The 24,452-nt window shown below is 27.1% G+C and overlaps 2 protein-coding genes across 7 annotated transcripts; one reads left to right on the top strand and one right to left on the bottom strand.

The window, feature by feature from the left end:
- Positions 1-86: 86 nt before the first annotated feature.
- Positions 87-8,010, bottom strand: LOC127067768 (glutathione hydrolase 1 proenzyme-like). 4 transcript variants are annotated; one of them, XM_051003094.1, is made up of 11 exons: positions 7,933-8,010; positions 5,034-5,178; positions 4,759-4,883; positions 4,245-4,384; positions 3,751-3,983; positions 3,512-3,672; positions 3,040-3,260; positions 2,264-2,459; positions 1,998-2,163; positions 969-1,115; positions 87-834 (listed from the first exon to the last, which is right to left on the bottom strand). In XM_051003094.1, exons 1-11 carry the CDS (start codon positions 7,938-7,940, stop codon positions 646-648), a joined length of 1,731 nt encoding a protein of 576 aa, XP_050859051.1. In that variant the 5' UTR covers positions 7,941-8,010; the 3' UTR covers positions 87-645. The 4 variants fall into 4 exon arrangements, with proteins under 4 accessions (XP_050859051.1, XP_050859053.1, XP_050859054.1 ...); XM_051003096.1 differs by lacking the exon at positions 7,933-8,010 and adding an exon at positions 7,234-7,249 and having other exon boundaries at positions 4,759-5,178; XM_051003097.1 differs by lacking the exon at positions 7,933-8,010 and having other exon boundaries at positions 4,759-4,965.
- Positions 8,011-12,598: 4,588 nt separating this feature from the next.
- Positions 12,599-23,377, top strand: LOC127067769 (venom serine protease-like). Of its 3 annotated transcripts, XM_051003101.1 has the most exons (10): positions 12,599-15,483; positions 18,558-18,632; positions 18,848-18,887; positions 20,430-20,650; positions 20,861-21,067; positions 21,152-21,356; positions 21,475-21,669; positions 21,731-21,882; positions 21,954-22,110; positions 22,396-23,377. In XM_051003101.1, the coding sequence occupies exons 4-10, from the start codon at positions 20,570-20,572 to the stop codon at positions 22,419-22,421; spliced, it is 1,023 nt and encodes a 340-aa protein (XP_050859058.1). In that variant the 5' UTR covers positions 12,599-15,483; positions 18,558-18,632; positions 18,848-18,887; positions 20,430-20,569; the 3' UTR covers positions 22,422-23,377. The 3 variants fall into 3 exon arrangements, with proteins under 3 accessions (XP_050859058.1, XP_050859057.1, XP_050859056.1); XM_051003100.1 differs by lacking the exon at positions 12,599-15,483 and having other exon boundaries at positions 18,026-18,632; XM_051003099.1 differs by lacking the exons at positions 12,599-15,483; positions 18,558-18,632; positions 18,848-18,887 and adding an exon at positions 19,904-20,328.
- The last annotated feature ends 1,075 nt before the right edge of the window (positions 23,378-24,452 follow it).

The raw sequence follows: 24,452 nt of genomic DNA, 5'->3' as shown, positions 1-24,452 counted from the left end.
CTTTAGAGTATTCTTATCCAATGATACCTCCTTATTACGTTATTTACAAGTATCTGTGTAATGAATTTCTATGCAAACAAGAAAAATGTGTATATCAATTTATTTAAAAAAATATATATATATATAATGAGTTCGAATGTTAAAATATAATATCTCAGCATATTTTGTAACGCATGTATGTGTATGTATGTGTGCACTTATATTAAAATATAATCGAATTAGTATTCTATCATAATATATATAATACTATTTGAAATAATTACTGGTTTCTTGTTTTATTATATAATACAATAAAATCACAGTTTATAATGAATTCGTACAGTAGTGTCATGAAAAGATAATTATTTCAATTTTTAAAATATTATTTATATGCAGTTAACTTAATTTTTATTAACTTTTTGTTGTTCGTTTGTTATTTTAATATTTTAGAATGTTACGAATTAATATATAGTTTATTTTTGTTTTATGAATAATTTAAGCTTTCAGTCTAGGAATAAAACTTTTCATAAAATTTCAGCTATTTCATATTCTGTTTTACATCTTAATCCATATAAAAAAAAATAGATAAGAATTGTGTATAGAAATGAACTATTCGTATACTTTCTGTATGAAAGTCATTTAAATGATACAAAAGCAGGACAAAGATTAAAATCCAGCCACACTTCCTTGTCTTCGATAATCTGAATTCGCTGTTATACCATTTGCATCATTTGCTACTGCTGTGACGGCGCTTCCTATTCCCGTAAAGGTCGTTACATTATGTTTAACCTTACGTAAATATTGTATAATATCGGGGCAAAAACCTTTTTCTGTTTGAGCTATCATCGGTAATAACTATATAAAAAACAAACTTGTATTAATAACTTATCTTCTATTTATCTATTTTATTTATTTACGTCCTTTATATAAGAAAGAAAAAATAAATAATCAATGACGTTAATTTTATAGTAATTTATTAATATTATTACCTGATGATGAATTCTATAAGAATCGATCGCTTCCTTTATATTATATCCACCCCATAGATTTAAAATCATACTGGTAGCAATAGCCGTCGTAATTTTTGTACCACCTGCGGCACCGATCACCAATCGAACTACTTTGTCTTTACCTACCTGAAATCAATGCAATATTTTTATTAATATAACATATGTAATAATAATAATAATATATATATATATGTTACGGACTTAGTGATCAATACATTTATGGATAATCGTAATAAATTTATTATAGAAAACTATCTGTAAAGACGCAACCCTACCGTCGGAATTTATTACAGTGTTCAAAAAATCAAATTGTTCAAACGGAATGTAGCTTTGTTCATAATGTCTGGTCAATTTAATAAATTAATCAATATTTATCAGGTTGCGCGATTGTTTTAATCATTATTCAAAATGATCGGCTATTATAAATAATGGCTTATTAGTCATTTTGTTCATAAAATATATATAAGAATATGAACTTCTGATTTAATTTTGTACATCGTTACACGTTTTATTGATAGTTTTTATTTAATCATCGGAAAATCTTCCATAATCGATTGATCTATGTGCGTCTTTATATCCTTTGTTAGACGTCTTTGTAAATGCGTCTGACCGATTACGAAAGACGCATATGTAGAGAACCATAAGCAATATAGTTAAACCTATAATCATTGTGAATGCAACGCAATTACATCGTTGAATATAATGATTCTTAGAATTGAGTATATTTCACCGTATCTATATTACTACTATTTTCCTTGTGCTGGTTATTGATACTTAAAGTTTCTCTCTATGAATTTTCCGTTCACTTTCGCAATACACGTGCGTGTGTATGTGACCGATTTAATACTTATGAATGTGTGTCTATGAATGCTTCTACTATTACGTGTCTTGCTGTCATGAATTTTCGAAGCTGGCGTTCCTACAACTACAGCAAACAGTTATGGAATAAATGTATTGGACAAATGTATCGATATAACGTACAAACAGGATCTAAGTAGGAGACTTTACCACTATCGTTGGGCTCATAGAACTTAAAGGCCTCTTGCCTGGCCGAATAAAATTCGCTGGTGATGGAGGAACTCCAAACCCGTTGGTTATATCTGGCGAACTGAAGTCGTCCATTTCGTCATTGAATATTATACCGGTAGATTTCGAGCGAATCATTGCTCCGAAACTAATATGATAAAGAAAATCGAATAGAGTTATTATTTGTTAGTTTTTAAATCGATTTAAAATCTCATTATTACGCCATAAAGATCGATCGAAAGACTTACACTTGATTGATCGTAGAAGTGACCGATACCGCAGAACCATCAGGTGCCAACACAGAGACATGAGCTGTTCCAGAATCCATAGTCGTTGCCGTAACGGCGCCATAGTGTTTAGGATCATTACTCGTTTCGTAGTCATTGATTTCATTTTTGATTATTCTTGCATAATCGTTGGATGTCAGATTAGTTAACAAACGTTCTGCAACAATTAAGCTTGTTCATAAATGTACGATAGAAGCTGTAAGGATGATAAGTCAATTCTCTTGTAAATTATTTCGTGTGCTGTCTTTTAACGAGTCATATGATTACGTTATGATCAATTAACTTTCCTAGGAAGAAACGATTAGTCTCGTAATTTTCCTGGGAAAGATAAAAACGACGAATGGTGTTAATATGGTACAATTCTTCATCTAGTTGTAATTGTAGAAAACAGAATCAAATCGATGATAAGAACGGTATTAAATCGATTTTTAACATTCGATCGATAAATTAATTTACCTAGTTTTAATTCATATAATCTTATCGTAATGAGAGCTGTTAATGGATGTCTATCTATATCTATCTTAGTCGATAAGAATCGGCGGAAATCTTGAATCATGCATTAAGTTGTATTAATGTCTCACTTTTGGGTGAGAGAGAGAGAGAGAGAGAGAGAGAGAGAGAGAGAGAGAGAGAGAGATCATACTTATGTTATCTTGTCTTTTAAGATAAGATTAGACAAATTTTATATTCAATTACTCTATTAACTAAATAATTTACGGATTTTCTTAGCATCTCACCAATGTCAACAAATTCAGGGTCACCCAATTCTGTTCTTTTTGCGTAAGCCCATTTGAACGTCTCAACAATGCGCTGCCACATGATATTCTGGTCATTAATTGGTACGACATTTTGAAGAATGTTGATAATAAACGCGAGAATTACTCCGGAACCAGGTGGAGGTGCTGTATAAATCGTTAAATCATCGACAGTAACTTCGATTGGTTTTCTCCACTTGACACTGCAATAAAAAACATCCGTGTCATAAATATACGCGGAGCTCGGAATTTGGAAAAAAAATATACATCAATAATTTTATTAGCATGAAACATGCAATACGTATATCTTGATAAATTATCTCTTTACCGTACTAATTGATTAAAATTTTAAGGTAATGATTGATCGATAAAACGCGCGCGCGCGCGCTCGCGCTCTCGCGCGTGTGTATGTTACGACATTTAATGGAAATTAGTCAAAGTACTATGTACAAACCTATAAGTTTCAAAATCCTCTTTGGTTATTATACCATTGAAAGATCGAATTTCAGCAACCATTTCATCGGTCATGCTGCTATTATAAAATATATCTGGTCCATTATTTGCTATTAGTCTCAATGTTTCCGCTAATTTTGTTCTTTTTATTTTTTCACCTACCTAAAGAAAAATAAAGTTTATTTTATCACTATCGTAATAATTATTAGTGTAAAAATATTAGTTGAAACATTAACTTACCTTCCATGGCCGTTTAGTAGCAGGATTGATAAGGATCTCGGCCAAAGTACTTTGTGCTTTAATTTTAGATTCTTTATTGACGAGGTAGGTATAAAGATAATCGTTGATAACAGAGCCTCTCAAACACAATGCTATCGTTGGCTCGAACAATTCTCTCCATTTTAATTTGCCATATCTTTTATGTGCTTCCCAGTATCCTCGTAATTCGCCTGGTACGGCTACTGCCAAACCACCTGTAAAAATATCAAATATTTATAAAGTTGATGTTGAATATTATTGGTACATAATTTGGATATTTTTTCAGTTTTAAGATTTATTTTGTCTACATTAAGGAAAAGAATTTGAATTTCTTCGAGATTTAAGAAAGGAACTCGTACAGACGATAATAATAAGTCTTGTATATATTCTTCTTAATAAAATGATATTATAAAAATCAAACGTACGTATTTAATTTCATAAGGCGAAAATAGTAAAATTAAAAAATATTTACTTACCGTACATCGACAAATAGGCATCTCCGTTAAACATATTTTCCTCGGCCGCAGCAGGAGCCGTTTCTCTTGCATCCAAGTAGTTGGCCGTTCCATTTTCTGCATCCCATATTGTCATCAGAAAACCACCACCCAATCCCATACTTTAAATTGACAATAAAAAGTAATACGTGATAAACTTGTCTCGTAGCACGTAAAAAATAGATAAATTATAAGAATAAGAAAACGATAAAAAAGGAGCAGAAATAATTATAAATCACGATAAAAATTTTTATCTGATTAGAGTTTCTTTCTTTTCACAAAACTAAAGCATATGCCTTTTGAAAAAACAAAATGATATTTTATACAAATTGAACAATATGAATTTTATGCGAATCGTAAAGATCCAAAACTGTATGTAGATATTTTAAGTAATTTCAAAAATAATCATTTGTTACATTTTTTATTATATATATTTATATGAATTGCCTACGATCGTGTCTAAAATCGAAAAAGAAGAAAAATTTCAAAGACGTACCTATGCAATGAAGCTACACCCTCGCAGAGAAGAGTAGCTATCGCAGCATCAACCGCACTTCCATTTTTTTTCAATATACCGACGCCTATTTGAGCGCATTCCTGTCCATTCGTCGATACTGCTGCCTGTTTGTACGATCATCAATTATCGCGACTTGCAGTAAGATCCATTCTCTTTTCATTGATATTGCCAGTGACGTTGCACTTTCTATCTTCGTTTCACTTATTGTCATTTGTAAGCTTATCGATTCAAAAGCGTCATTGAGCGATAATTACCTGCCTGTAATGTCCGAGTTCCGAAAGACTATTGAACTTGATGTCGCATCCTTCTCGTTGAATAATTAATACTATAACGATGGCTAATATTACAGATATGATTAACAGGACGCATACACCGAACAGGAGAACTTTCTTCTTCGCTCTGTGCGACATAGTAAAAAATTTATTAATAGTATTAAATAATACGTAGCTTATTGTTTTTATATACGATCTTTTTACATTAAGTATAATATATAAAAATATATACATTGTATACATACAAATGTAGTTATAAGATATAGAATCCGTGTAGATAATATACAAGATTATTATCGATTCTATCTTGTATGTATGTGTGTATACATATGTATGGATGTATGTATAAATAATATATAGGGTGAGTTAAATAAATGTTTGTATTTATCTAGAATATCCTTACTATTTCTGGGGATACAAAAAAATGTTAAAGAAAAATATTATTTGATTCCAAAGAAGCATTATTCTGATTATCATAACATTTTTTTCAAGTTCATTTTTTTCGAGATTTTAAAGTTATCAATATTTTTTTAAACAGATCAACATATTTCTACTAACACAGTGTTGTAGTTTAAGAAAACATGAACTCTATGATTTTAGTATTTTGACCTTTAGATGATTGAACAAAAAAGAGTGATATTTGAAAGAAACGAGAATCTAAAATTTACTAGTCTACAAAAAATGTGTGCAAAAAATATATTTTAAAAGACGTTTAAAGTAAATCCCATTAACTTCAAATGCACTTTTAGATATACTTGATGAATTATTTATTGTTTACAAAAAATATATTTTAAAAGGTGTTCAAAGTAATTTTCATTAATTTCAAATGCACTTTTGGTTATGCTTAATGAATTATAAGATATTACATACTATCATTAATTCTCGATCAGTTTTTCGATTATCTTCAAAATCAAATATATTGCTATCGTTTTATTTAATGGAAATCATTTCAATCGCTTTATAAAATAAATTTTACGTGACCCGGATGTCTAAATTTTAGATTTTTTCATTTTTTTTCGAAATCGCTTTTTTGTTCAAGATCATTTAAAAAACAAAATATTCATGTTGTAGAATTTTTCTCTTTTATCTAAAACTGTTCTGTAAATATTTTTTAATGAATCTCTAAAATTATATTTTTTAACATAACATTGGCTTTAAACAAAATTTTTTATTAATCAGAATATTGTCCCTTTTAAATCAAATAATATTTTTCTTCGATATTTCTTCCGTATCTTTAAAAATAGCAAAAACATTTAATGACTGTATAAACTTATATATACCTAATATACAGAAAAAGTTATTACAGATGCATGATTAAGTATGACGATGGCGTATTGAGGTCAATGAAAGTGAAATCGCGATGAAAAAATCTTTAGTCACAAATACGCCATCAGTTAAATATCATTTCGATTATCAACCGTTATAGTTTAATAGTGCTTGTCAATTGAGCATATTTGTAAATACCATTTTTCGCGAGTTTTTATTTGGAAATAAAATATCTACGAATTCTATAAGCATCCTCTCCATATCGGCACGTGTATACACATACGAGCGCGTTTCTAATGTAATTCAACATGCAGTGCGCATCTATCGGTATAAAATGAATGATTTGTACACGCAATCACACATATACTTGAAAGCGTTTACTATGCAAATCACAAGGATTACATAACTCCTAACACTTCATTCGATTTGCTTTACTGCATACTTATCCGTAAACTGGATACTGTTATATTCCTAGAAAGTTCGAAAAATTAATCAACGACTCGAATAAATTTACGAAAGTTTTTTATCTCTATTTTTACTTTCTCTTTTTTGTTAATATATTACTATTATTAAAAATGTATTCAATTTCGTCGAGTATTAAAGCTTTTACAAAAAGAGAATACGTATGAACCTTAGGAGTTATAAAATTATAAAAAGATATGATTACCAACTTTGTTTATCTTTTACGGATTTATTTTTGTTTTCTTTTTTTTTTTTATTGTCGACAATAATGATGAGAACGATTGTATGAAAGTACGAGAATTTTTTTAACGACACGGATTACCTTATCTTACTCGATCCATTTTATTAGAAGATTTATATGTGTTTAAACTTGTTTTCTTATTAAAAATTATCATTATTATACTCTTATGCTAAATCACAAGAACTTGATTTTCTTTTCTGAAAATAATATTACCTCAAAGTCAATGATATTCGAGTTGTATCGAATATTTTTCCATTTGAATTGATAATGTTTTTTTTTTCGTAAAATTTCCTTTAAAAAAATTATCTAATAGATAAATGTATATAATAATTTTCCTTATTTTGCAACTGCTATTATTATGCGTATTCAAAATCATAGTTAACTAAACGCTTAACTATGATTTCTGAATACGATAATTAGAGAAAAAATATTTTCATAGCATCAAAATAAGGTATTATTTCGGTTATCCTCTATATATGATCTTTCTTGTATCTCGTTAAATCATTATTACTTATTGCGAAATATGGATACACATTTATCGAATAATGTTGAAGATAACAATACAGATATCAGTTTCATTCTAAATGTCGAGCATTAATCGCGATAGTGAAAACATTTACTCGAATAATTCATATTAAACGAAATAACATAGATTTAATTACATTTAATTAAATAGATATTGATCACGATACGTTTTAAATACACGAAAATTAATTACATTAGAGAATAAATAGAATTTTTGGACAATTTATAGCGTTCTCTCTAACTAATTATGGAACGATAAATAAACGTTTGTAAATAAAAGCAACACATTTACGTTACGTGCACTATATGGCAATAGTACTTTAAAAGTCGATAATTAAATCACTTTCCTTAGGTGTGTCAAGAACGAAGAAGGAGAAGTTTACCAACCCGATCATGTTGCGCGAGCGAACGTGCCACTGAGAAGCGTCTAACGTCGACTAAACATTTCGCTGAGTTGACTGTTTCTTTTATAACACGGTAGAATGCCCATTGTATCTTATTCATTCTTATTAATATTCCAGATTTTCAAGATCAAGATAATTAAGAAATTTTATTTATTATCTCTCCTTTATGATATCTTATATTATTTATTCAATATTAGATTATTCATTACTTTTGTTTTTATCAATTTGATATTTATTGCTTTCTAAAATTGTGCTTTATAATTCACTGAAACATGTTCGAAGAATCTTATAACGTTTCATTGAATTGCTTCATTGAATGTCGTTACGTTTAAAAAATATTTTTCCCATTAAATTCTTCGCATACATCATCATAAAATGTCAAGGTCGAAGTTTATTTAAATTTTATACATTTAAATCTTAGATTAAATGTAAATAAAGTAAATTGACGAAATACTATGATTTCTAAATATAAAATAATTCTCTTTCATTTCTGCAGTGATATATTATAACATTATAATCGTTATAAAGAATAATAATAAAAAGTTGCAAGAATTGTCTTTGATTTTATAAATCAAATATTTCAACATGATGCAAAATATTGCAGATTTTATAATGCAATAGAAAAAAAATTATTGAATTGTGTATTTTTTTTAAATTGAATAATAAATGAACACGGGTTAATATGATTGGTTGACAAAATACCGACACGTCTAGGGAAATACATTGTCATGTTAGCTTTAAAGTGTTCCATTTCACGCACCAATCACATCGATGTACACATGATCACACCATTTAAAGCATCAGCCGCTTTACACCTAATATGTATATATGTATATCTATAGTCATTATATTCTACAGCGAAGTGTCGTTATAACTATGCAATGATATTTGATAAATGAAAGCGTGATGAAGAATCAATAATATTTACTTAAAAGCAAATAACTAGTCAGTAATATATATCTAAAAGCAAGCAACAGGCCAATAATGGTAACTTTCTCGTTTTTATAGTTTGTTAATAATGGAGTTGAAGAAGTTTTTTGTGCGTTGGTACGAACGTTAATGTGTATGAGAGAAATAGAAAGTTCTCTATGAATGTTTTATTATTCTATGATAATTTCATATAATTTATATTAATTTTCATTTAATATTCATCTAAATTAAGAATCACTTATTTTTTAATACAGATATTATGTTCTATTTTCATAATTTACAAATAAGCATAATAGAAAATTGACATTATTAGTTAGTACTGCTTGCTTTTAGATAGATATCGTTGTTTTGTTATTAATGATTACTTCGCCAAGTTCGATTAATTTGAATCAATAATTTATTCGTAATCAGTGTAATTAGTAGTGAAATGCATATACATATGTACTTTCTTAATTTATTTTAATTAATATTCTATCTGTTCCATACTATATATAAACTTTTAAAATGATTATTCATATCACAAAAAAATAGGTTAAGAACGATATACTGAGCTACACTATTGAATCGAGTTAATTATTGATTAAAGTTACATGAGTTTGATTATAGTGGTTCTAATTTTATTAATGATCGCAAATATACTTACATTTGCAGTTATTAATTTGTTGTGTGGGTTTGTCATGTGGTCGAGTTTATTTTTCTATCAGTCATATGTGTATAAATATATGGATAACCTAAAATCATTTACACGAAGTAATAAATAAAATTAAAAGTTTATTTATATTAAAAAGTATATAATAGTTATTTCATTTGTAGATTTCATGTTACAGATAATAAGAAATATTTCTAAATAATATTTATTATTATATATAAAATTACATATTATTGGAATATCACAACAATTTTATTCCATAAGATTAAAATATTAAAAATAATATATAATAATATTAAATCTTGTTAGTCACATTAACACTATGATTTTGTAAACTTAATGTTATTAACTTAAGAACAAAAATATATAATAAACTCTTCATCTTTTTTTTAAGGTAGTATTTTTAGCATAGAAAGCAGATATTTTTTATAGTACTTATCATGTATTTTAATTTGCATCAAAGAACATATAGCTACTTTTTATCATTTCATGTTGTAGTTTGTCACAAAATTTCTTTTAACACAGTATAATATGAGAGAGTACAAAAATGGATATAAAGAATTTAACCCAATAGAAGGTTGATTTAAGAATTGTTAAAGTTATCCACATTCATTGTCGTTTGCATGATTGGTCAGCACTGATACAAAATTTGATATTTGCAATTAGTAGAATTTCACATTATAAATATTTTATGTTCAAAATATATTATTAATTTTCTAATGCTTAAATAATTGAGCTGTTGTTTGAACAATTAGAATGTAAACATATAAAAATGTGAATATTATATATGATTATCATTGAATTAATAATTAGTAAAATTTTGGTAGATTCTTACATATACAAACTAAATTATTTAAATAAATGTAAAATAATGGAAAGAATTAATTAATGTAGGATATGATTATAGATCTGCTAGATTTACTTATTAGGATCCAGTCACAGATTAACTCGTCAATTATAAATGTTATTTGTTCTTTGTTGTTTACATAACTTGTTATCACAGCGTTTTTTTTTGTTTACATAAGTTGTTGTCATAGTGTTCTTTGTTGTTTATATAACTGATAACAATTTTAAATTTATATTTAATTAAATTTCATATTAAAATAATTGTGTATTTAACATGTGTCAATAGATATGTAATATTTTATTATTTATATCTTATATATGGTAAATAGAAGTATTGTTTATTTAATAACGTTAGTGAACATTTATTTATATTAAAGAATTTACCATTTATATGATATTTCATATTGCAGATTTTCAAAAAAATTATTCCAAAATAATATATTTTCAAAGTGCTATTGCAAGAAAGAGTACATATATTATGTATTAATAATATTAAAATTTGTTATCATTACATTCACCTATAAAATTATTATTTTTGAAATAATATTTTTATGTTGTACATTTTTTGTTATTATTACATTAAGAATAAGGAATTGTTATTAATGATTTAAGATTAGAATTAACTGTTTTTGTTAGGCATTTGACATTATTATTTTTTGTATATGAATTTAATTATTTGTTGAATTGCTCTACATAATTTCATATGCTTGTTATGTTGTAAAAACATTGAAGTAAATTAAATATAGTTTTAAATGAAAATAAATGGTGAGTTTTATGAAAATTTAATAATTTTTTTTCGTTTTTAATTCTCTAATATTTATAATATAACAAATTTTTAAGCATTAATAGGTTTCTCTAAATAGAGGATATATGTGCATGTATATGTCAATGATGTTATAATAAGTTAATGATATTATGATATATATTAATAATTAATAGCAATGAAAGTTTCTTTAAGATAATTTAAAGATAATTGAGTAAGAATATTATTTTTGTGTGTAACTTCACAAACATACAAGATATTTTCAATAGTTTAATGTAGGGTATTACATGTAGTTTTTTTTTAATTCAACAAACTCTATTGCTATCATGTGTTTGTATTACTAAACTAAATTTTTGTTGGAATATTTGACTCATAACTTACACACATATATATTTATGTATACAATATTGATATATTTAATAAATGTTAAAAATATTTTTTATTTATTTCCTTGTCATATACTTTTTATATGTTTTACCTGGTATTATCGGAGATTTTTTGAAAATTGTTCTTCCATGAATTTAAAATAATATATGATTGTTATATGGATGATTATATGATTGTTATATGATGTATAATGAATGTGATATTGGTGAATCTATGAAAATACTACTCTAAGAAAATTTTGAGAACTGAGTTTTTATTACTTTTGCAACAATACAATATTTAAATACTTTTAACATTATGTATTAATATTTTAACTCTATACGAATTAATTCTATACATTTTTATTTGAGTTATCTTTATTGTTGGTTATATATGGGTTTTCCGAATGATAATTTGAATGATTCATTTTTACACCTTTATATAAACATTTTTAACTTATTTATATTATACTTTCTGAGAAATATCTTATAAATGATTTTTGGAAGATTTACATGGATCATCTACAATGAGATGTTTCTAGATTGAGACCATATGATAAAAAAAGAAAATGAAAACTATATTGATTCATTAAGATCCTTTAAAAAATTACAAATAAAATAAATATATATGCTACACAAAATCTGTCAAAAATAAAATCTGCCTGTTTAGGCAGAATTAAATGAAACTGATGAATAAAAAAGAGATAAAGCAATATTTTGTTTTTATTATATGGATTTTGTTTATTATCATATATTTTAATATGGGCCTTATGAAATCACCTGAAATTAGTTTATATTAGTTTACAGATAATACATATTAACAGTCATTTATCGAAACTATCTTATGTCCAAAAATCGTTTTGAATTAATTTTACAATTACTTTATATTAGCAATAATGAGAAAATAGAAATGATCAATGAAGCAAAAGCAATAAAATTGTAGATTTTTCGAAAAAAATAAAATTATATGTGTCGATAAGTATTTGGTATCATTTTGGAAACTTATCATTTATTGATAATTTTTGAAACAAAGGCTACGAATATGGAATTAAATTATTAGTATATATAAGGCTTAGGATCGTCGGGGATCGTCGGGGATCGTCGGGAATCGCCGGGGATCGTCGGGTATCGTCGGCGTGTTCACTGTTTTGACACGTGTATTTATCGTAGAAGTATCGAGTATCTCGTGATCGTTAAATCGTCGTATATTTAAGGTCATCCTCACTTTTCGCTCGAAGCTGTGTGATTCAATGATAGGTATGGACACATCATATGAACTATAAGCGAACACTGTCCTTACCATCTATTGTATCGGTATTATATCGATAAGTGTGTTGGTTATTTCTCCACGCGTACATAATAATTGGTTTCATTAGAGTTTAGAGTATGTTAGTAGACTGTAAACTCGCACTTTTTAATCTTTCATATATATATTTTTTTGTTATGGTAGCGTATGTTTTGTAGTGATCCGTGCTATGTAGACATCGGTATGCATTTGTTTTAAGATGCATAAAATGCATAGAATATAATAAATATAATTGATACATATAAAAACCAATATATAAATTTACGACAAAAAATAAGATTTTTCGAATATTTTGTCAAAAATTACTAGTGAATACTTATCATGTGTGTGTGCGTGCGCGTGCGTGTATATATAATATAGAATATTTATTACATATATATATTTTTACTATATCGTTATATTATATATTATTATTATGATAATGATAGTAATACAAGTAATAATATGAAGTGAAGAAAGGATTATTCCTACAAAGAAAACCATAAAAAAATAGCGCTGGAACAGAAGCCTCTTTGATAATATGGAAACGAACTCATGTTTTGATCTTTATAAAAGTAGTGTATAATATATATGTGTGTGTACTAATTATTATTTTTGAAAAAATTATCCACAAATATATATACTTTATACACATTTATTATAAACCAAATTATACCGCCATTATGTTCTATCTAACACAGATTACGGTGAAACTCACGTCAACCATCAATGAAGGAAATAAATATAAAAGATTGGATAGTAACATCTTACTAAATTGTCAAATAAGAAAGAAAAATACATTAGTTGATTGTTTTCATTTACATTAATATAATAAAAAAATCATCGGAATCATTTAGTATCGAACCTAAGATTTCTGAATTTAGATTTTTTTTTTATAAAGATATAAATAATTTTTATTTAACAACATACAATAGTATAAAAATCTGTGTAACAATAAAGTTCTACGAATAATTGCAGTCATGTAGTATTACGTCATCAAAATAACAGTCATATATTACTATGTAGCTTCTATTTAGTAGTTAATCTTCTACTTAATCTAGTTTTTTGAAAAAATATTTATTTTCTTAACATGGTATTTAATTTTTGTAGCTCGATATTCGAAACATGTTGCATAGCTTATAATAATAATAATAGGGGGACCGGAAACTAACATCGTATTTTTACATTTGATTTAAACATATAAATTTTTAACTTGTTTTTATTTTTAATCAATGATGTAATTACTCTTTTTATCAAGAACTTTTTGCCATCTATTGTGCAAATTTTCAATGCTGGATCAATAAAAATCAATTGGTTTTTTAGCAAAATATTTGGAGATGGCATTTTGGATATCATCTAAATTTTTTAATTTTTTGTCACATAGAAAGTGTTTTAACAATTGGAATTAGAAATCTGATAGTGTCATTGTCTAAAGTTGTTGGTTTTTCTGATCGATACGAGTCGGAAAGATCAAAATTACCGGATCTAAACTGAAAGAACTATCTTTGGTATTTACGAACGTCTAATACACTTGGATAAACATCGTAAATGTTTTTGGTAGCAACTGTTGCGTTATTATCCTTGTGAAACTCAAAAAGCATACAATGCCGGATATGTACCTCTTCTGGTATTTGGTTGGCAATTTCATCCAAAATTGCAAAAAAAATTTAAGATTTAATTATTTGCATGTAAACAGGTCACTCTAATTTTAAAATGTCTTTGGTATAATTTTGAAATACACAATGAGCTGACAAATGATAAATAAATATTGATATGCGCAGAAACGATATTACTTTTCGGTCGACCAATAGTTACATCTGAGTGTAGAAAAAATGACGAAAAAATCTACAGTCGGAAGTTTCTTGTTTGTATATAAATATATGGTATATAATGTAGGAATTTTGATACTTTAATCTACTTCATTGAATAAAGAGAATCTAGATAAAACAATTTATATTTATTTTTAAAAGGCTAATTATGCTTTTTAATTTTTGTCAAGTTCTTGATAAGAATATTGCGTCCAAGTTGCGATTTAGAAAAAGATGTATATAACTAATTGTTTAACATAGTCAATACAACAGGGTAGACCCGATTCTGAATGTTGTTTTGTGATTCTATATATATCTTTTGATAGGATCAATTTGAGATATTTATTTTGGTGAGATATCTCCAGTTTAAGATATTTATTCTACCTTCGTAGAATTTAAAAATGTGTAGGTGCAGTGCTGCATCATATTGCTGTTGTATAGCTAAGTATTAACCTAATAATCATTTATATAATAAAATTTTGTTTCGGATTGATAATTTTGAGTTTTTTTGTCAGTAGAAAATATATTTTATTTTTTACTACATATGCTTTTTTAATTATTTGATCAAGGTGTGTTTTATAAGTAAGTTTAGGATCAAGATGCACTCCTAAATATTTTACAGAATTGCTGGATTCTATGTTATATCCACAGATTTTAATAGATTGGAATATTTTGGTGTTATGAAAGTTTCTCTTTGGAAACTAGAACTTCAGTCTTTGTTGCATTAAGTTAACTTATAACCTTAGTTAACTTAATAACCTTATAATTTTGTAATGGTCGTAATATATAGTAAGTTACTGTATTTGTACTTGTTTGACTGTAACTCGCATAGAACGAGACATAAATCATAATATTATCAGCAAAGCATGCAATTTTAATTTTAGAAAGGTAGCTATATTATTAATATATATATTAAATAATTTTGGGCCTATCACAGAACTTTGTGGGGCACCTAATCTTATTTTTCGTTTGCTTGATTTACTGCTATTAATTATTACTTTTAAATATTTATTATTTAGATATGAGTAAATTAATTTTGCTATTAGGCTTGGATATTTATAATTAATCATTTTATATATTAATCTGTTACTCTAGATCTTGTCAGAGACTTTTTCTATACCCAATAGTAGATATATATTTTATTTCTTTATTAATAGTTTTATTTCTTTGCTTAAAATTTGGCTAATATCATTGATTATTCTCTTTATTTTTTGGACTGTGTTATGTTTCTCTCTAAAACCAAATTGATGATGTAGTATAATCTGTTCAATTGTTTTGTATCTATTGAACCTTTTTAGAATAATCTTTTTCAAGAGTTTATTTATAGTTGGAAGTAGATGTATTGGTCTGTAACTTTCTGGATTTGTTGACTTTTTCTTTAGTTTATGCATAGGAATGACTAGACTTGTTTTCTTGTGCTGTGGAAAGTGTATAAGTTTAAGTGATGGTTGATGAAATATATTAGTTTTACAATTATTTTTTTAAATAACTGTTTAAGAGTTATATTTGGAATTCTTTCCAAGTCCAGGGACTTTCTATGATGGTAAAGCCTTAGCGATCTGTTTTATTTCATTTGGTGTTGTGATGTACTTGTGTCAATCATTTGAAGCTGATTAGTTGAAGTAATTTTTAATATGTTCTATTATTGTCTCTTGTTTTTTCGTATTATCAGTTAGATTAATATCATATACTTACTCAAATTGAGATGCTAGATGATTAGCTTTCTCCTGGCTTGTTATAGCTTCTTGATTATTTTTTGTTAATTCAAAGATGTGATCGCGTTTAGTTTTGAGTATTTTTGTCATCATCTAGAATTAAATTGTCATTTGGATTGAGTTTAGTTAATTTTTGAGTCTATTGCTCATCTGTATTTTGCTATTGCTATGTTTATTGATCGATTCAATCCTAAAATTATGTTGTTGTCTGTACTAAATCTTGTTTTTTGCCATATCTTCCTTGTTTTATTTCTCAGTTTTATTAAATTAATAATGTCTTATGAGTAGTCTGTCTCTAATTTCTAGAAGAATAACTTCTTATATTATATTGGTGAAGCTTTGCACACTTTTTTCTAGTTCATTTTGCGTGTGATATTTATCTTTTTATTCAATATTCTTCTGTAGATTTTCCAATCTGCAATAGTATAATCATACATTTTTTGTGCTGTATTTTCTCTAATTGTGGCATCTGTCATGAAGAATACTGAATAGTGATCAGAGTTCAATTCTTGCAATACCATTGGATTTGTTAATGTTGTAACACTTTTGACTAATCCTATATCTATGATGATAGGAATCATTTTGTTCATTGGGTAATATATTGATTCATTTGGAAATATTATACTATATTATAGTTATTTTTAACAGAATATTTATAAAGTATGTGATTTCTCATATTGTTTTGTGACAATCCCAAATTGTATGCCTAGCATTAAAATCTTTTATCAACACTCTATTCCCTGCATTGAGTAGTTTGTCTAGATCTTTATAAGTAAAATTGTTCGTTGGGCTGTTATACACTGCTACTACATTAATCCTATTAATTAACCTTATACAAATATACTCGAGGGATATATTAATACTGCTACACTGCCAGCCGTATTATCTTTATCTTTTCTTATAATTACATAGTTTTTATCTTTTACTTTCTAATTAAGTCTCGTCTCATTAATTAACGTTATATTTATATATGTTTAATTTATGTAGAAATTCTATTAATTTTCCTGTTTTGTATTTAAGTCCAATTGTATTTTAAGTACATATGTTCCTTATTTCCATGTTAAATCTAATTTATTAGTGAATTCTGATATTAAATTGTTCTAATTTACTTTTACATTGAGCTAAGTTATATTTTAACTTCAATTACTAATAAGCATTTGATTGATATCACAGATATTTTAAATTTCCTCTATTTTGTTAGTTATCCCTAGTAATTCTGATACATTATTCATGTTTACCGTTGGGTATTAACTAATAATCTGTCTATCGGGGATATTTACATATTTTTTTCTTTTATCATTTTTACATATTTTTTCTGTTTTATTATCTACATCGGAATCATTGAATGGATCGTTGCTCTGTCTGTTATACTTATATCAATTGATGGTAAGATTTTGTAGTCCTTCAAATTAAATTGTTGTGTTTTCAAGAGTTACTGCTACTGTTATTTTTGGTCATGCCAGATTTGTGCATCTCATTGATAGTCTTCCGCCGTTTTCTAAATACTCGGTGCACACTATTGCTAGATTGCAGCCTATGGCTAGATGGCTAGATGATTCAAGCCACAATTTGTATATTTTGCTGACATATCTTTTATTTTTGTGCAATCCTTAATAAGGTGATTACTAGCACATTTTAAATAGGCTGGATCAGCATGACAATTTGTTGTTGCATGCTATTCCTTAAATCTGTGACATTGAGTGATTTTTCGCTTTGATACAAAGTTCAAATACAGAGATTTTGTGCATATTATTATAATATTTTTCTTCATAACAATAATAGTATTGGGTGAAAAAAATTCGGTATAGGATCGAAAACGCGACTTGTGATCTGGCATTTAATTTGCATTTTTTCTTTTGAAAAATACGTTTATTTGAGCTATGAAATAATACACACAACCACAAAATAAATATACCTGCTTTTAAAAAATGTAAATAACAGAATAACAAAGGACGAAATCATAAACCTCACAATTAATAGTTCATATGAGCTCTTCTAGTTTATCTCAATATTTTATCTAACAATTGCACTTAAGGTTATAGGTTAACCGTTATAGTCTTAAATGGCATTGTTAACTGTAAATTATTAAGTGCCTAGAATGTTATAGTGTATAGAAAAAAGACAAAAGAAAAACTGTATTATCAGTTTTTAATATTTAGGCTTAAGCTAATTGTTTGGATTTACATTACGGTTTTGATATACGCACCTGTATATAGGAAGATCTGTAGGTTTTACTGATATGTGCAGGTAGATAAGAAAGGAAAATAATATGAAGAAGAGATGGTGATGGATAAAGGAGGAAAGGAGGGATTTGGAAAAAAGGTATAAATGACGTAAATCCTGGTTATAATCATCTAAATTTTTTTGTGTATTTTATTATTGCAATTTTATTATTGCAATTTTTATTATTTTAAATTTAGATTTGTTAGTTTATATTTGATGCGTATTATATTCCTACGTTGCAATTGTATAATATTTTTTTATTGGCCGGTTGTCTGCTGTAATAGTATTTTATATGTATTTTGTCTTTATTTTAGATGAAACCTTTCTTGACCAGATAGATAAATGTTTCTGAGGGTATGTAACCTGTTTGCATTGCTTTTTCGTAATAGAGATAATTTGGAAAAGTAGGACCATAGATTAGGGTATTTGATTTTATTTCATTGGAATTGGTTTAATGATATTTTATTAATTTCAGGATGAATATGTCGATTCTAAATATTTTGATTTCTTTGTATATTTTTAAATTACTAATCTAATATTACTTTTTGTAATTCGATTTTACAGATTTCCATTACAGTTTTTGTTAATCTAGTATGACTAATAAAGTTTTTCTTGGTAATAGATTTAAATTTGATTATTAATTTGATTTTTTTCTTATTAAGATCGCGATTTATTACATTATCTCCATTTATTGCATTTTTGTCATTTCGTGTTAGAATATAATCTTTGAAGCTGTATTTCTGATATTTATTTAATTTGGTTTCATAGAGGATGAGTATATCTGATTTGTGTGTTCGTAGGAAATTCAAAAGAGATGCTCTATTTGCGTTGGAAATTATTGAATTTATATTTATAAAAATGTTTTTTTTTGTTTAATGTTTACTATCAAACTTATTTCTATCCTTATTTTCTATTTTAGAGATTTTATGTGCTGCCTGCTTTTGATTGATCTTCGAGAAATAGAAAAAAGAAATGTAAAAATCCATAATTTTGTGTAGAAACAAAAAAAAAGTTGTAACTTTTACTGATTCAATTAATTGATAATTGTAATTTATGACAAGCTCAAGATAAATTCAAATGGTTAACTTTATAACATATTAACAAAAGAACTAATATTAATCATCTAAAATAATAATTAGTTTAAGGATATCGCGTTTTATTATCTGTCATTAAAAATATGTTCAATATTTTAAATTAATATAATCATTAATACAAATTTGACTATGAAATTAATACAAATTACCGAAACTTTAGCTCTCTTAAAAAAAATTATAAATATTTATAATAATAATAATAATAATAATAATAATAATAATAATAATAATAATAATAATAATAGATAAAAATAATTTATTTTTGCAACGAAAAAAAGTAACAAAGATAAGAAATGCACGAAATCGATATGAATCTTTGACTATATAAATGTATGTAAAAATGGATAATAAAATAAAAAGTCAACGTAAGTTGCTATCGAACATGCGTTGATGAAAATGCATATGTATGAGTATGTATGTATATCAAAAAAGATTGTAAATATATACAATTGTAATGATATTTATCACTATTGCTATACATTTACGTTTATTTGCGAGAATAAATTGAAAGTACGAGAATGAAGGCATTCATGATAGTCCTGTCTATAAAATTATCGCTTTTCGTGAACATTTATTTCAAGTTAGAATATAAAAAACAACGAAACAGGAAAGAACATTACAGATATCGTTTTAGTATTATATTTCCATTGATAGTACCCAAGTCTTTTTTTTCTTTTAGACCATCATCGTCATGAAATTAGGTATTTTTAAAATTCAAATTTTTGTACTGTTTTTGCCTCTCTTTTCCTCTATTAATTCCTTATATTTTTTTTATATTTTTAATTAAAAATTTTGTTTACAGATAATTTTTTTTTAATACTTTGTGTGCTACTAAGCATTATAAAATCCAATGGTACTATCGATTTCAATTGTGGCTACACCCAAAAATTAAAATCAGATGTTAATTATTATGTGTATAATCCTGATTTTCCTAATTATTACATGGGAGAACATAATTGTCGGTGGAGTGCTAGGAGCAATACTCGAATTAAATTGAATTGCACAGTTTTCGATGTTCCTCCGGTAAGATTCACATTATCATTAATATTATTATTTCTATAATTAAATAGGTTTGTTGTGCATAAAAGATCAATCGATCGATACACCTTGTTAATAAAATAAATTCAGTTCGGATGGTATGTACAAGTTGAACAGAAATAAGTCGATGATTTATTGGATTTTACTAAAACGTGAAAACTAGATAAAATAATAAATAAATTCCATCGTCGATAGAGTTCGAATTGTTCATTGGATTTTATGAAAGTCAAAGTCGACGATGACATCGAGTACGTTTTCTGTGGATTAAATTCTTTTGCAGTGGAATCAATAGCATCGAAAATGACTATAAAATTCCATTCAAGATACAATACTTATGGAGGCAAATTTCGATGTAATCTCAGATCAGTCAAAGAGAAATGTAGATGTGGTTGGAAGAATCCGGTAGGCAAAAGCAGAACATAATCCATCCATAATTTATTTATTCAATGATCTATCAATGATATTTCATACATTGTTCGTTTACAGTCGAGAATCGTAGGCGGTGTTGAAACAGGAGTGAATGAATATCCTATGATGGCTGGTATAATACATCTTGCAACGCGTTTTCTCTATTGCGGTGCAACTATAATAACTCCGCAACATGTATTAACGGCTGCTCATTGCGTTGCGAGGTATAAAAGGATTTTATATATTCTAGGAGTTGTTGTTGGAGAACATAATACATGGGCAAGTACGTTCGAAAATCAAACATTTTGGATAACAAAATTCTTTTAACAATTATTTATTTAATAATTTATCATAATTATATTATTGAAATTATTATCATTTTGATTTGATGTAATCTTTAGTTAACGATACAAAGGCAACTCAACTTTATCTTATTGATGATATAATCGTACATCCGAATTATAGGCCAAAATTAAACGATTTAGCTGTTATAAAATTGCAGAAGAGGTTAAAATATTCTATGAGAATTGGTCCAGCTTGTCTTCCGTTCTATTACATGCAGCGAAACTTTGTAGACACTGTTGTTACAGCTGTAGGTTGGTATTTCGAGTCTTTATTTTTACATTGTATAACAAATTTTATAAAATATTTTTGTAGGATGGGGTCTTACGAATTTTTATGGTGTCAAGTCTGAAGTTTTGAGAAAAGTCGATTTGCATGTAGTTTCAATGAAGAAATGCGTCAAGTATCACTTTTTGGCTACACCTAAGCAACTTTGTACATTTGATACAGGAAAGGATGCTTGTCTGGTAAATTTAATCGATCGATCTTTATCAATTATTAAATAAAAAAATAATCTTCAAACGTTTTAATTGTACAGTTCGACAGTGGTGGTCCAATTTTATGGCAAAATCCAAGAAGTAATCGTATTTTCCTTCTTGGAGTCATCAATTATGGTAGAACATGTGCCGATGCAGCTCCTGGTGTTAATTTGAGAGTCACTAGTTATTTGGATTTTATTAGAAGGTCTACACCTGGTAAGGTTTTCAAATTTTAACTTCATCGATTCATAACAATATTCTATATATATTCTTCTATATATTTTTCATTTTTATTCTTTTTGTTTATGGATACATTTTTATTTCTAACTCGATAAAAAGATTTTACTGATTTATCTTATCTAAGAATCTATAAATACGTATTTTATCCTAATCCAATGATTTATATTATTAATGTAATTATTGTTTCGTTTGACTTGTCAAAAATGTTTTTAATTTTAAGACATTGATCACTATATTTACACGCATACTTTCCTTTTATAGGAGAAACATACTGTCAGACGTATTAAAGAAGAAACGGATCAGATATATATTATATAAGAAGACAAAGTTTCAATGACAAATATGTTTTTTTATTTAAGTATTAAGTAAATATCTTAACACGGAATGTAAAATGGATTTATTTGTGACGATCGTACGAGTATAATCTGCATTGCGCTTAATAATCTCGGTCATCTGTTTAAGGATCCGAGATATAATAGAGTTTGAAAACTGCACGATAGAATGTAACACTTACTCTACTTACAAGTGGAAATTGAACATTAATTCAAATCAAAGTGCTTAATATGAAATTTACAATCTTCACTTCTAAATAAATTTAAAAAACCCTGTGATTGATCAAGAAAGATTTAATTCATTGCTCGGATGATTTTGATCTTAACTGTGATTGTATATCTTTATGATTCTATTTTTTCAATATCTACATTATATATAAGATAATAATTCTTGGCATTCGAGGAATTTTTCGCTCGGATAAACTAGCAACTCGAGACGATTTTGCTTATATTAGGCATTTAAAATTTGTATAAGTATTTTAAAATGATTTATATTAAAACAAACGTATACAAATTTCAATAATTCATTTATTTCAACGTTTTACAAAACAAAATCTATTAAATATTACATTCTGTAATAGTTTTTTTTTTGTATGATATTTCACAAAACAATTCCCGAGATGCATCCTCAGTTTGTCATGGCATGTATCACAATAATTTGAGATTTTACGTCTATAGCCAGGCTTATTTCGATCAGAGCAGACCTTGCAATCTTTCTTTACTCTTTTCAGGATGGAGTTTACTTTCGAACGTTGTTGTGTATGCATCGTTTTCTAGCAGATTATATTCAGTGTTAACTATTAGCAATTATAAGTTTACACGAACCTATAGTTTTCTTCTTATTTGGATGTCTGCGTATTCTCTAACAACTTGTTCTAGTGAGTGATAAAAAAATTTGCCGTTACGGCAAGTTTGAATTACTAATGGCACAAAATGATAATCTAAAGTTATTTATCAACAAAAGTGACAAAAATTATACCATTAACAATCAATCGATAATCCAAAGATTAGAAACTTGGACAGGTCTAATGGATATTGATAATCCTAACACTAAACATGATGCTACAAAGAAATGCAAATTCAACATATCAAATAGCTACTTATCCCTTTTTTATCCCGTTAAATCTTACCCTATTTTCGTCCCGTTAAATCAGGACGAACCAGATGAAAGATGGCTGAGCAAAATACCAGCGAGCAACTCATTTAACAAACTACAAGAAATAGAAGTACTTTCAGGGAACGATAGAATGGAAAGGAATAATCCACAGCCGAAACGCCCACCAATACATATAGAAGCTCAGGTCATTACCTCTGACACCTACAGAAAGGTCACTAAGCTCATAAAAGAGAAGAAGGCAAATTTTTATACCTATCAGCCAAAAAAAGACAGAAGTTATAAGGTAGTACTTAGAGGGATGCATTCCAGAACAGATACTGGCATTATAATTGATGAATTAAAAAAAATGAACCGTTAGGTAAGATAAATAAACAATATAATTAAACGTGACACCTCAAAGTAACCGCTGCCGTTATTCTTCATCGATCTCGAACCGAATAATAATGACAAAGATATATACAAAATTGATAGGTTGTTTAATACGATAGTTTGCTTCGAACCTTTCAAAACAAAAAGAGATATTCCGCAGTGTTTACGTTGTCAATGACCATATCAAGAATTATTGTAATAAAACTCCAGTATGCGCTAAATGCGCAGGTAAGCATTGGGCCTCGAAATGTCCACATATAGGCAAAACAAGTAATGTCATATACTTTAATTGCCAGGAAAATCACCCAGCAAGTTATAAATACTGTATAGTTAGGAAACAGTTACAGTAAAAACTCTCCTAAAGTTAGACACAAATTAGCTTTGGAAAACTTTAATTCACCAAACAAAATTACCTCTGCAAACTTCAGCAATAATTCCTTCGAGGGAATATAATAATGTATATGTCACTGTAATAATAATAATGTCACTGAGTCTGAGAT

Source organism: Vespula vulgaris, chromosome 11 (genome assembly GCF_905475345.1).
Source record: "Vespula vulgaris chromosome 11, iyVesVulg1.1, whole genome shotgun sequence".
Classification (NCBI taxonomy): domain Eukaryota; kingdom Metazoa; phylum Arthropoda; class Insecta; order Hymenoptera; family Vespidae; genus Vespula; species Vespula vulgaris.
Note: the sequence above shows the minus strand (reverse complement) of the source record. Positions and strands in the feature narration are given on the sequence as shown.

What these genes read in the sequence shown, in the direction of transcription:
- LOC127067769 (XM_051003099.1), top strand. An exon ending in CAGTTTTCGATGTTCCTCCG is followed by an intron (nt 20,651 to 20,860) that starts GTAAGATTCACA and finishes CATCGTCGATAG; the next exon opens with AGTTCGAATTGTTCATTGGA. An exon ending in CAGGAAAGGATGCTTGTCTG is followed by an intron (nt 21,883 to 21,953) that starts GTAAATTTAATC and finishes TTAATTGTACAG; the next exon opens with TTCGACAGTGGTGGTCCAAT.
- LOC127067768 (XM_051003094.1), bottom strand. An exon ending in AACTCGGACATTACAGGCAG is followed by an intron (nt 4,884 to 5,033) that starts GTAATTATCGCT and finishes TCGTACAAACAG; the next exon opens with GCAGCAGTATCGACGAATGG. An exon ending in TGCCTATTTGTCGATGTACG is followed by an intron (nt 3,984 to 4,244) that starts GTAAGTAAATAT and finishes ATATTTTTACAG; the next exon opens with GTGGTTTGGCAGTAGCCGTA.